This window comes from Lycium ferocissimum, chromosome 4 (assembly GCF_029784015.1).
Source record: "Lycium ferocissimum isolate CSIRO_LF1 chromosome 4, AGI_CSIRO_Lferr_CH_V1, whole genome shotgun sequence".
Taxonomy (NCBI): domain Eukaryota; kingdom Viridiplantae; phylum Streptophyta; class Magnoliopsida; order Solanales; family Solanaceae; genus Lycium; species Lycium ferocissimum.
This window is the reverse complement of record NC_081345.1, coordinates 49945990-49960276: the sequence shown is the minus strand read 5'-3', so window position 1 is coordinate 49960276 and position 14287 is coordinate 49945990. Positions and strand designations below refer to the sequence as shown.

Below are 14287 nucleotides of genomic sequence, written 5' to 3'. Positions count from 1 at the left end.
CATACTGTTTGTTCTATGTGCTACTTGTTGGTTTTGACTTCTTCATGCGTTATCTAATCATTGTCGGCCTATGATGCTTACCGGTACAAGTGTTGTGCGATACTACTCTTGCTTTGCACTTTTGTTGAGTGCGAGTACGATCCGGGCTCCGTTCTAAACCCCGTGGGCGATACGTGAGGGTGATATCTTTTAGTTATTCGGGGTGAGCTACTCGTCATCCGTGGCCCCTGAAGGACCTCCTCTATCTATTTTCGTTTTTGTATTCGACAGACAATATGTAGCCTTCGGGTATTTTCAGACTTCTATTCCGTCCTATGTTAGCGCTCTTGTACCCTTTGACCAGATTTTTGGGATTGTCGTGACATTTCTTGTTATGATAAGTATTTAAAACTTGATAACTTATTCTTAAATAAATTTTTCGCTTATTTAACTTGTTATTAGTAATGTGGTTCGCCTACTCGAAGGGATAGTGTAGGTGCCACCACGACTCGCGAATTGGGTCGTGACAAAGTTGGTATCAGAGCTTTTAGGTTAATTGGTCTAATGAGTACAAGAGCAATGTCTAGTAGAGTCTTGCGGATTGGTACGTAGACGTCCGTACCCATCCTCGAGAGGCTATAGGACATTTAGGAAACACTCCACTTCTTTTCCTCGTTTCGTGCTAGTTCAATCCGATTGGTATCTGGTTCATTCTTTTCGTGCGAGATTGTTCAGATTGGTATCTTAACCTCATTTCTGTGTTCGCTCACAGATGGTAAGGACGCGATCGACCTCTACTGGAGGCCAGGAGCCTGCACCTGCACCTGCACCTGCACCTGCACCTGCACCCGCATCTATACCCGTTGCCCGAGCAGCTGTCCGTGGGCGAGGCAGGGGACGTGGCAGGGGACGTGGCAGGGGCAGAGGCCGTGTAGCTATTCCGGATAGGAACCAAACACCAGCACCTGCTCAGGACCTTGACATAGAGTTGACTCCGGAGCTTGACAATATTCCGGATGAGAAGATTAGGGCTGCTGAGACACAGCCTGGGGTCGCTGCTACTCCCGATTTTCAGGGGGCTGTGTTTCGAGTGTTGGGATACTTCGACAGTTTGGCTCAGGCGGGAATGATTCCAGTTGCTCCAGATGGCTCGCAGACTAGAGTGGGAGGTCATACTCCCGATGCTACGGGCGCTCCGGGGATTTCGGACATCGGGGATATTACGGCAGCGGCGCGGTGGCGCCCGTATTGATGCTACTCCGTATTTGATTTTGCTCTAAGGCCTATAGATGGGCCGGTATTGACCGAGGAGGACGAAAATTGTTCGAGGGGTTTACCAAAATGTCTCCTCCCTGGTTCCATGGTACTTCCGGGGAGGATGCGTATGAGTTTATTGTTAGCTGCCATGAGATGCTTCATAAGTTGGGTATAGTGGAGTCTCACGGGGTCGATTATGTTTCTTTCCAGTTAGTTAGGGATGCCAAGCAGTGGTGGAGATCATACATGGAGTGTCGACCAGTTGGCTTGCCACCTTTGACCTGGACCCAGCCCTATCGGGTGTTTACGGAGAAGTATGTCCCTCGTACTCCGAGAGACAACGGGAAGGATGAATTTTCGACATTGGAGCAACGGGGTAGGTCGGTTGCGGAGTATGAGACCGATTTCTCGCTTTGTCCCGTTATGCGACGGCATTACTTCCCACAGAGGCTGAGAGAGTGAGGAGATTTGTGAAGGGTTTGGACCTTTCGCTTCGGCTGGCGACCTTACAGTTAGAGGCCTCGGGGCCTCATTTCGATCAGTAGTAGAGCATGCTAGGAGGGTTGAGTCAGAGATGGGTCGGACACATAGTGGGGGTGGCGACAAGAAAACTCGTGGATTTGATAGTTTCAAAGGTCCTATTAGAGGTGGGGGACGCCATGACAAGGTTCGTCATCATCCCTACAACCGCCCCATCCGATCATCACTTCGGAGCTTTAGCAGTGGTGGTTCTTCGGGTTATAGCGGGCATAATTTCGAGCGGACTTCCCGAGGTTCTTACTCTCGACCTTCGGACCGCGGGGGGTATTCTCGGTTATTCTATGACGGTTCGGCGAGGCCTATGGCCGAGGAAGAGCATGTTTTGAGTGTGGTGAGACAGGGCATTTCGCGAGAGAGTGTCCTAGATCCAGGCAAGGTTCTAGAGTTCAAACATCTAGGCCTCCAGCACCGCCAGCTAGAGGAGGAGGATATTCTACTAAAGGGGGTTCGCAGTCGAGCAGAGGTGGCCATCAACCTAGCAGAGGTGGTCATCAGTCTGGTAGGGGAAGCGCTCAGTCAGTGAGAGGAGGATCTCAGGCAGTCCGTGGTGGTCGTGGAGGCACACAGTCCGAAGGTGGACGTTCCCATTTCTATGCTTTTCCGGGTAGACCAGAGGCCGAGGCCTCTAATGCGGTTATCACAGGTATTATTTCGGTTTGTCACCAATCCTCTGTCTTATTTGATCCGGGTTCTACTTTCTCTTATGTGTCCACTTATTTCTCCACGGATCTGGATATGCTTTGTAATATGCTTGATGTACCTATTCGTGTCTCTACTCCTGTCGGAGATTCTGTGATAGTAGATCGGGTCTATAGGTCTTGTGTAGTCACGTTTATGGGGTACGACACTTGGGTAGACTTGGTTATTTTGGATATGGTGGACTTTGATATTATTTTGGGCATGGTCGGTTATCTCCCTATCATGCTATTTTATTCGTCACGCCAAGACAGTCACGTTAGCCATGCCAGGTATTCCGCGATTAGAGTGGAAGGGTACTCCTAGTCCAGCACCTAAGAAAATCATATCATTTCTTCGGGCAAGGAAATTAGTGGATAAGGGATGTTTAGCATATTTGGCTCATATTCGGGATACTAGTGTGGACACTCCTTCCCTAGAGTCAGTGCCGTGGTTTGTGAGTTCTCGCAGGTTTTCCTACGATTTACCCGGAATGCCACCCGATCGAGATATTGACTTTTGCATTGACTTGGAGCCAGGCACCCGACCTATTTCTATTCCACCATATCGGATGGCTCCGGCAGAGTTGAGAGAGTTGAAGGAGCAGTTGCAAGACTTGTTGAGCAAAGGATTTATTAGACCCAGTATTTCTCCTTGGGGTGCTCCTGTTCTATTCGTGAAGAAGAAGGATGGTACCATGCGGATGTGTATCGATTATCGGCAATTGAACAAAGTTACAATCAGAAATAAGTATCCAATACCCCGCATTGATGACTTATTTGACCAGTTTGTGGTGCATCGATCTTTTCTAAGATTGATTTGAGGTCAGGCTATCATCAGTTGAAGATTCGAGCGGAGGATATTCCGAAGACCGCTTTTAGGACCCGTTATGGTCATTATGAGTTCTTGGTGATGTCTTTCGGGCTTACTAATGCCCCCGCAGCATTCATGAATTTGATGAATGGGATCTTCAAGCCATACTTGGATTCATTCGTGATCGTGTTTATTGATGACATCTTGGTGTACTCTCGGAGTAAGAAAGATCACGAGAAGCACCTGAGGATCGTGCTTGGCTTGTTGAAAGAGAAGAAATTATATGCCAAGTTTTCCAAGTGTGAGTTCTGGCTCAGTTCCGTAGCATTTTTGGGACATGTTGTGTCCAAAGATGGGATTATGGTTGATCCCAAGAAGATTGAGGCGGTTAAAGATTGGGCCAGGCCTACGTCAGTGACTGAGATTCGGAGCTTCGTGGGCCTTGCGAGTTATTATCGCCGATTTGTGAAGGGGTTTTCATCTATTGCTTCCCATTTGACTAGGTTGACTCAGAAGAATGTGCCTTTCCAATGGTCCGATGAGTGTGAAGAGAGCTTTCAAAAGCTCAAGGCTTTATTGACTTCAGCCCAGATTTTGGCTTTACCCGTAGAGGGAAAGGACTTTCCGTTTATTGTGATGCTTCTCGGATTGGCTTGGGTTGTGTGTTGATGCAAGAGGGTAGGGTGATCGCGTATGCTTCGAGACACTAAAGGTTCACGAGAAAAACTACCCCACTCATGACTTAGAGTTGGTCTGCGTAGTCTTCGCATTGAAGATTTGGAGACATTACTTGTATGGAGTCCATTGTGAGGTGTTCACGGACCACCGTAGTCTTCAGCATGTGTTTAATCAGCGGGATCTAAATTCAAGGCAGCGTAGATGGATGGAGTTGCTTAAGGACTATGATATTACCATTCTTTATCATCGGGAAAAGCAAATGTGGTAGCTGATGCGTTGAGCCGAAAGGCAGTGAGTATGGGTAGCTTGGCGCGTTTGATTGTGGAAGAGCGTCCTTTAGCCATGGAGGTGCAGTGTTTGGCTAATAGTATGGTGAGACTCGATATTTCAGAACCTGGTAAGGTTCTAGCTTGTGTGGAGGCGAGGTCATCTCTTTTGGAGCATTAGGGCCCAGCAGTTTGAGGATGTAAAATTGTGCAAGATTCGGGATAAGGTGCTAAGTGGAGAAGCCAAGGAGGCTATTCTTGATGATGAGGGTATTTTGAGGATTAAAGGGCGCATTTGCGTTCCTAGAGTTGGTGATTTGATTCCGTTAATCTTGAAGGAGGCTCATAGTTCCAGATACTCCATTCATCCAGGAGCAACAAAGATGTATCGTGACTTGAGGCAACACTATTGGTGGGGTAGAATGAAGAGAGACATTGTGGAGTTTGTTGCACAGTGTTCGAATTGCCAGCAGGTTAAGTATGAGCACCAGAGACCAGGTGGTGTGCTTCAGAGAATGCCCATTCCCGAGTGGAAATGGGAAAGGATCGCCATGGATTTCGTGGTTGGTCTTCCGAAGACTCTGGGTAAGTTTGATTCGATTTGGGTTATCGTGGATAGGTTGACTAAGTCCGCACACTTCATTCCGGTTCAGACTACTTATAATGCGGAGAAGTTGGCCAGGATCTACATCCGGGAGGTAGTGCGATTGCACGGGGTTCCTATTTCCATCATTTCTGACAGAGGCACTCAGTTTACTTCCCATTTCTGGAGGACTTTGCAAAAAGAATTGGGAACTCAGTTAGATCTTAGCACCGCGTTCCACCCGCAGACAGATGGTCAGTCCGAGAGGACTATTCAGGTGCTTGAGGATATGTTGAGGGCGTGTGTTATTGATTTTGGTGGTCATTGGGATAAATTCTTACCCTTGGCGGAGTTCGCGTACAACAATAGCTACCATTCTAGTATTGATATGGCGCCATTCGAGGCTTTATATGGTAGGAGGTGTCGTTCTCCTATTGGGTGGTTTGATGCTTTTGAGGTTCGACCTTGGGGTACAGATTTGCTAAGAGAGTCCTTGGATAAGGTGAAGCTTATTCGGGGAAAGCTTCTAGCGTACTCGAGTAGGCGAGAAAAGAGTATGCTGACCGGAAGGTTCGTGATATGGAGTTCATGGTTGGTGAACAGGTCCTATTGAAGGTTTCACCCATGAAGGGTGTGATGCGATTTGGGAAGAAAGGTAAGTTGAGCCCGAGGTTTATTGGCCCTTTTGAGATTCTTCGTCGTGTTGGCGAGGTGGCTTATGAGTTGGCGTTACCACCAGGTTTGGCAGGTGTTCATCCGGTATTCCATGTTTCTATGCTAAAGAAGTACCATTCAGATGGGTCTTATATCATTCAGTGGGATTCGGTACTATTAGATCAGAATCTATCCTTCGAGGAAGAGCCGGTAGCAATCCTAGATAGACAAGTGAGAAGGTTAAGGACCAAAGATATTGCTTCAGTCAAGGTGCGGTGGAAGCACCGTCCGGTGGAGGAGGCCACTTGGAGACCGAGGCAGATATGCGGAGTAGATATCCTCAGTTGTTCGACAGTTCAGGTACCTCCTTTTCTCCACCTTTACCCTAGACGCTCGAGGACGAGCGATTGTTTGATTGGTATCTAATGTAACGACCCGTTTGGTCGTTTAGCACTTTTATGCCTAATATCTCTAAAACACCCTTTTTGTGGTCTAATTTTGGTATCTATAGCTTGCGATAACCGGTGATTCGGTTATTTAATTGACAAGAATTTTAGACCCCGTATTTTATACGTCGAGTGATTCGCGAAAGAATCAACGGGAGATAGAAACCTCGGATTTACTTAGTGTAGAAATATTATTGGAGATTAGGGATTTATTTAATTGTGATTAAAATATTAAATGAGGAAATTGTAGTTGGTATAAAATAACGCTAGTGGAAGGATGAGTGTTGAGTGACTCCACTTTCACGTTCATGTGGCAGCTTACAATGACTAAGCATTATTAAGGGATAAGTGGCATATTTATAAATTAAAGTCCATTAGAAGAATGGACCCCACAATCCATTAGGTGATAATAAAACAAATGAAAACATTTCTTGGCTAAATTTCTTTAGCACAAAACATGGCAGGTTAGTGGGACACTTTCTTCCACGGGAAAGTAAGTAAACAAGGATGGAATAAGTTGAAGTGTGAGTCAACATTCAACAACACTTAATGTGCATGAATGGCACACGGAAAGTGATAAAATATTAACAACTCTTAGTGCACATGTATAGTTTACATTCTTTTGGATGGAATATTAAAAGGGATCATTTTAGTTGCCTTTAAGTGAATTAGAAAAGAATAAAGGAGATTAAATCTCCTTCCTGGAACGTTGATAGTTCTATACAGCAAACTATTTGAGCTCTCACTTGTAGTTATAAAATTTTGTGTTGAAATGGGGAAATTAACGTGACAAATAATGAGCGACAAGTCGGGTTAACAAGTAGCAACAATACGCATACAAGGTAATAATTCTCCTCTCCTATTTAAATTCATCCAAGTCATAGTTAAAATGTAATATGAGAACTACGGAATTAATTGCGAAAAATCGGATAAACTCGTTATTGTTATCATATGGATTGTTTGGTGGTTGTTACAAATTTTCTGGTATCTTTGGAATATCGTGGAATTGGTTGTAATTGTTGTGATTGTACTTATTGTTATACTATGTAAATACGAAAATAAAGAAGTGTGTACAAGTATCGATATAGAAAAGTATATTGGGTTGTTTTGGAGGAGATTTAGGAATGGATTTGATTTTATTTGGATAGGTATTTATTGATATTGTTATTGGTATTGTTGTGATAATCGGAAATTAATTGGAAGTTCGGACTAGGCGAATATATAGGGAAAATGCTGCCCGATTTTGTTAAATTTGTAACTAATGGAAAACCCTAAACGACAAAGTATGAGTTAAAGAATAAGGCTCTATAAGCGGTGGGCTACGGATTTACAAAATAGAAAGTATAGTTGCTAATGAATACGTTACCTTTATATTAAATAGGCTAAAAGAGCGACGAGGCGAACGGATTTACGAATAGTTGCTAACAGGTATGTAAGGCTAACTCTTCTTTCTTTTGGCATGTCTTAGATCTAAGTGATGAATGACACGAATTTTGGGGTAATCCTATTCATAAGTTCCGAGTGCGATTTATGATTCTTATTCACTTCTTGATGATAGAACTCTCCGGTGATTGTGCCTCCCCCTTCGCCTATTGTATGTTGGATGGAATGTTATAAGTTGTGACATACAAACGTTAAAGCTACAAACTATTAGAAGTAACTTGAGGATGTCGTAGCCGTATGTGAATCATTATTACATGTTATGAATGTGGGTACTGTTTAGAATATAAATATAGCGTATGGGTGTCCTTAGAGTCGTATTCTAACGTAGATCGCATATTTTATAGATTTTGATCGTTCGAGGCTCTACGCAAAGGGAAGACATTAGTTTGATTGTTCGTGGCATCCGCTCGGCATTGAGGTAGGTTACGGTCTACTTTAGTTAGACTCTGATTAGAGAATCGTATGTAGTTGTAGAAAGTGACGGGGACAACATATAGGCCTTCGGGCATGAAGTAGAGGTGAATTCCAGTTAGTTTGGCTTTGTTAGTTGCTATGTGGGCTTGTCGCCATATGTGTTATTTTCTGTGAATATCACCGTTCGTATCTACGTTACATACTAGCTCACTCACCGTGTGTAAAGGAATGGTAACATTAATATGACTTGTATTGGTTGACTATATATTGGTGATATTGTTGAGACTGATATCATGCATGACATGTCTTTTATATTATTGTTGTGATGATTGGTGAGGTGAGTGATCGAGAGACTCCGAGGTTTTTGCCGGAGATTGAGAGTGACAGAGAGACTCCGAGGTCTTTGCCGGAGATTGAGAGTGACAGAGAGACTCCGAGGTCTTTGCCGGAGATTGAGAGTGATTAATAGCCTCCGAGGTTTCTGCCGGAGAGCACGAGTGGTACATGGACTTCGCGGGTCCCCCATGGGTCATGACTATGAGGCATTGCCATAGCATGTGTGTACGAGAGTGGAGTGTGAGAGGTGACTATTGCATTGCATTGCATTCATCCACTCATATATTTGACTGATCATTTGGTGAATTATATCTGTCTTGGTTGATTTCATGATTCCTTTACACCTTACTTGTATATGATACGTAACCATACCTGTTTGTTCTATGTGCTACTTGTTGGTTTTGACTTCTTCATGCGTTATCTAATCATTGTCGGCCTATGATGCTTACCGGTACAAGTGTTGTGCGATACTACTCTTGCTGCACTTTTGTTGAGTGCAGAGTACGATCCAGGCTCCAGTTCTACGCCCCGTGGCTGATACGTGAGGGTGACATCTTTTAGTTATTCAGGGTGAGCTACCTGTCATCCGTGGCCCCTGAAGGACCTCCTCTATCTATTTCTGTTTTTGTATTCGACAGACAATATGTAGCCTTCGGGTATTCTCAGACTTCTATTCCGTCCTATGTTAGTGCTCTTGTACCCTTTGACCAGATTTTTGGGATTGTCGTGACATTTCTTGTTACGATAAGTATTTAAAACTTGATAACTTATTCTTAAATAAATTTTCCGCTTATTTAACTTGTTATTAGTAATGTGGTTCGCCTACTCGAAGGGATAGTGTAGGTGCCACCACGACTCGCGAATTGGGTCGTGACAAGAAATCCATAAGATTACCTGACCAGACTTCTTCTAGAATTTTGAAGTTAATGGATGAGTATGGAGATCGGTTGACAAGATAACAAGCGGTAGAAACAGTCTCAACTCAAAAATCACAATGATGCCATAATCCAGCATTTGAGAGCATATAACGAGCTATCTCAAGAAGCGTCCTATTAATACGTTCTGCAACTCCATTCTATTGGGGCTTCTAACAAGATTCTTGTGTCTAGCAATACCAATACTTGTGCAGAACTCATTGAAATCTGACCCACAAAATTTCCAAAACATTATCAGTCTGAAGCTTTTTTATTTTCCTTCCAGTTTGGTTTTCGACAAGAGCCTTGAAGTTTTTGAACTTAAGAAAAGCTTCATTCTTATGTCTCGATAAATAAACCCAGACTTTGCGAGAGAAATCATCAATAAGGGTCATCATGTAACGTTTTCCTCCAAGAGATCGAACATTCGAAGGCCCCCATATATTAAAATGAATATAATCAAGGATACCATTTGTACGATGTGTAGCTGCTGAAAAACTCACCCGCTTTTGCTTTCTAAATATGCAATGTTCGTAGAAAACCAATTTTCCAGTACCTTGATTATCGAGAAGATCTCTTTTACTAAGAAGAATCATTCCTTTCTCAGTCATATGACCCAAGCGCATATGCCATAAATGAGTGAGATCATCATCATATAATGAAGTAGAATCTGCTACAGACCCCATCACAATTGAACCCTGCAAGTAATAGAGAGTCCCACCTCTTATTCCTTTTATCAAGACCAAAGCACCTTTTGAAACCTTTAGAACTCCACCTTCAACTGAATATTTACATCCAAGAGATTCAAGAGTACCCAGAGAAATCAGGTTACATTTCAAATCAGGAACATGACGAACGTTGGTCATGGTCCTGATAACACCATCATGGATCCTAATTTGTATAGTATCAATCCCAACAACTTGGCATGGGGCATCATTCCCCATTAAGACAACACCACAAGCTTTCTCATATGCTGAAAACCAGTCCTTATGAGGACACACATGATATGTACATCCAGAATCGAAAACTCATTTAAAAGAGTCTCTCTTATAAACAGAGACAGCCAACAAAACACCACCTTCAGAATCATTTTTAATAAAATCCGACTTTAGCATTTTTATGCAGTGCTTTGTTACTTTCTTCTCTCTCCTTTTTATTTTTCAGTTTATTGCAGTCAAAAATGTCTCCCTGGTTTTTTGCAGTAACGACATGTCTTGCTGGAATTACCTTCCCTAGATTTAGGTCTGAACTGCTGTTTAGATGTACTCCCTTTGTCTTGTTATCTATCTCTAACAAACAAGCCCTTGGCTTTATCCTAATGATGAACTTCAAGATCAAACTTTTCTTCGGACAACAAATTAGATTTAACGTCTTCATAAGCCAAAGTGTCATTGTTTCCATGTAACATAATCTCCTTGAAGTGTTTATAGGAAGATGACAGACAGACAATTAACAACACGACCTTGTCTTCATCCTCAATTTTAACTTCTAAACTTTCCAGATCTATTATAATTGAATTGTATGCATCAAGATGAGATTGAATGGAAGAACCTTCAGCCATACAAAGCGTGTATAAATGCTCTTTGAGACAGAGTTTGTTGGCAAGACTCTTGTTCATCTAAAGAGACTCAATGAAAAGACTAAGTGGAATTGCAGAAAGCGCCTTTTCATCCAACTCCTCCCATTGCTCGTCATTCATAGAGTCAGGCTTCTTTGATTTCCCTGCTAAAGCCTTCTTCAAACCATTCTGTGTGAGAACAACCTTCATCTGGATCTTCCATATACTAAAGCTAATCTTTCCATCAAATTTCTCGATATCAAACTTGGTTACAGTAGACATCCTCGAACCTTGCCCGGATACCACTTGTTAGGAACTAGCACATACCAAAAACAAGACAAATGTAAATAATCAACAAATAAATTTGTAAATGCAATAGATGACGCAGAGATTTAACGTGGAAAAACCCAAGTCGGGAAAAAACCACGGGCAACGACGAGTAAAATTCACTATGCAGAAGGTAGAGTCGAATCAAGTCCTTAAGAACTCAAAATGCAGGGACAAGGACAAAAAGAAAGCCACAGTACAATCCTACCGAATTTCTAATATAAAAGAAAATGCCCCAAAAAAATAGGCTTCACATTTAGGAAAAGAAGTTGGCCAGTAAGCTACACAATTCACCATGATCTTCTCAACTGTCCTAAAATTGTGCAAGTGCCAAGAATATTGACCAAGTCTTAAAGAGTGAACTAGAGCATGAAACACTTTGACCGAACTGAAATGTGTTTACATAATGGTGCAGAATAAACAGTAAGAAAATTTGAGGCAACCTTAACATTTAATTTATTTTTATAAAATTAACATTCCTCTGTAAAGGAAAGGAGAGAAAACAATAAGAACAGAAGAAGGCTTGAAAGATATCTCTTATTTGACAGTACAAATAGTTATAGAATGGATCAAAATACTTTTTACTTGGACTTTATCATCAGAACAATGAACATTATAGACATAATATTACAATGTTAAAAAGAAGGGGGTTGTAAGCCTCTTTCTTATATGAAAAAATGAATTTTCATGCGTATTATATCTCAACTCATTTTGTACTCAGATATTTTCCTCTCATTGATTTTTTGTACTATTTCAAACACCATACTCAATAATTAGAACAAATAACTAAAAGATATTTAAAGATGTAAGAGAGAGAAGAGAGAGAAATGGTTTACAAAAGTAAATACTGAGTTATTAATATATATAAGTATGAAACCCTTTAGTAAATTCTCATCGTAAAGATGTGAGAATCCTTTGTTTTTAAAATGTTTCTACCATCTTTGCATGTTTTGAAGATATTGAATTCAATTATTGTATCAAAACAATGTCACAACCCAATTTCTCTAAGTTGTGAGGGCACCTACCTTTCCCACCTCGCTAGGCGAACCCTTACCCCTACCAGGAGTATGACGGGCTCCGACCCGTAGGCCGGGAACCACCTGACTTATCCGTTACTTTGAACATTATAAACCATAACTCAAAGAACACTCCGCACGTTAAAAGGCCCAATATAGGAATATCCGATCACTGAAGACATATGTTCATATGCGGACCGACAAGGTCGCCACAAAGATAACGTATATCATAAAGCGACAAGGCTAACAAGAAAGTATCAAGAGCTCAAAATAAGGCCGACACGGCCACCAATATATTATACAACAATATGAACCGGTGGAGCTATAAAGCATCTAACTGTACACACACGTCTACGAGCCTCTACATAGAATACAATGATCATAAGGACAATACCAAATAGACTGCAGCTACGAAGTAAGTGGAGTGCTCGTGAGAATCCGCTGATAGAACACTTACGGGTCTGATCCATCTCCCTGCCTACCTACGGGCATGAGCGCAACGTCCACAAGAAGGGACGTCAGTACGAATAATGTACTGAGTATGTAAGGCATGAATAACAACATAATATAGATATAAAAGGTAACATGGAATAAAAGAGATAACCTGTACATCTGGATGCCTCATAAGGCGGATGTCATGCATGCTTAGCCTTTTAAAAAAAAAACATTTCTATACATATACATAGTACCATGCCCGACCATTAAGGATCGGTGTCATATATATAGTATCATGCCCGGCCGTTATGGGTCGGTGTCATGTATATAGTATCATGCCCGGCCATTAAGGCTCGGTGTTATCATCATTAGCCCGCGTTCAGGCCTCCCGCGTCCGGGGCAATATCATAACATGCTCACTGTAGTGGTGTGCATATCTACGTGCCATGGCCTGCCGACTATAGCGCGACGCGGTGTGAGAAAATACATACATATATATAAAGCATGCATGAGAGCCAAATAAAAGCTATAAGTACATCGGAGTGACGTAAGGTCGGTAACCTCCGATTATATTATGGAATAATCATCATCGCTCTATCTCACCTTGAAGGAACAATTATTATAAGGCGAGTTCAACAACAATGAATAAAAATCAAGAAAATCACAAAAATAACTCAACATTTTCATATTCACATTGAAATCATAAGCTTGGGACTTTTAAACATGAAATCATCATCATCGTCGTAATCATCATAGAAACATTCTCATCTTTAGCATCATCATTAACATTGTAAAAGCATGTCCGTTGTTGTTGTCATAAAAGCTTATAGAATCATAAATCTTTGACTCGGAAAATAGGGACATTTTGGAAAATATTTATGGATTATCAAGAAAGAAGTCATGCCTTTGAATCATGAACTCTAACTTTTGGAAGTAAAGAGGTTATGAAACATATGTAGGGAATTATAACATAGGAGTTTCTAGAAATAGGATCATTGTCATCATAAAACATGTTTATCTTTAGCATCATAAGAACTCTATTAATCATGAATCTCTAGCTTTTGAGAATAAGAATATTCTTGGAAAACATTTATGGATTCACATGAAGGGATCATGGGACATTTGGAAAACACCTATTGGATTCATAAGAAAGGAATTATGCCTTTAGAAGAAAGAGACTAGCCTTAACATACCTGGAAGATAATTTCTCGACTTCTAACTTACTTCATGCCTCGCAATTCACTTAAGATCATTCGTAGCCTCATAATCTACATATAAGACCATTCATACTATTGTTAGGCTCATCATCCTACGCTCGTCTTAAACCCTTAATTTAAATCCATTTAGAATCTGCCGAAATTCAAAAGATCTCCCCTGTTTATATGCCTAGCCCGAAATCACAATCTAATAACCAACAACAACAACAACAATACCAACATCACAACAAAATTATCAACACCAATATATGCCATAAAACAGCCCACACGTTGTTTTTCAACTTCTATAACTAACCAACGTACTATACAATTATTTAATGACTTTATCTCCATAAATAAGCCTTAAATAATACCAAAAGAGAAAGATTCATACCTTTTTTCTTGTTAAGACAGCAATATCCTCAATATCCACGCTAAAATCCACCGCAAAACAATACTAGAATCACAACCATGCGTTACCCGGACCTAAACCACTACTCCGCTTTTGAAAATTGCTCACTTTTTAATACGCTCACTCTCCCTTCTAATTTCTGGAAAATTTTGGGCTAAAATCTGGTGAACAAAAGGGGTTATTACCCTTTATACAAGGGTCAAATTCGGGTCGGGTTCACTGTAGCAGTACTGTAGCAAGTCGGTTACTGTAGCAGTGCTGTAGCACGCGTTTCTGATTTGTCAGCCGAACTTGTAACCTCCATAATTCTCTACTACGATGTCCTATCAACAAGCGGTTTGTTGC

General features: G+C 41.5%; 1 protein-coding gene across 1 annotated transcript; it reads left to right on the top strand.

Moving 5' to 3' along the window:
- The first annotated feature begins 213 nt into the window (after nt 1-213).
- LOC132054156 (uncharacterized) lies at nt 214-1231 on the top strand. The gene is made up of 2 exons (XM_059446213.1): nt 214-288; nt 752-1231. Exon 2 carries the CDS (start codon nt 752-754, stop codon nt 1229-1231), a length of 480 nt encoding a protein of 159 aa, XP_059302196.1. The 5' UTR covers nt 214-288.
- Nucleotides 1232-14287: the final 13056 nt, after the last annotated feature.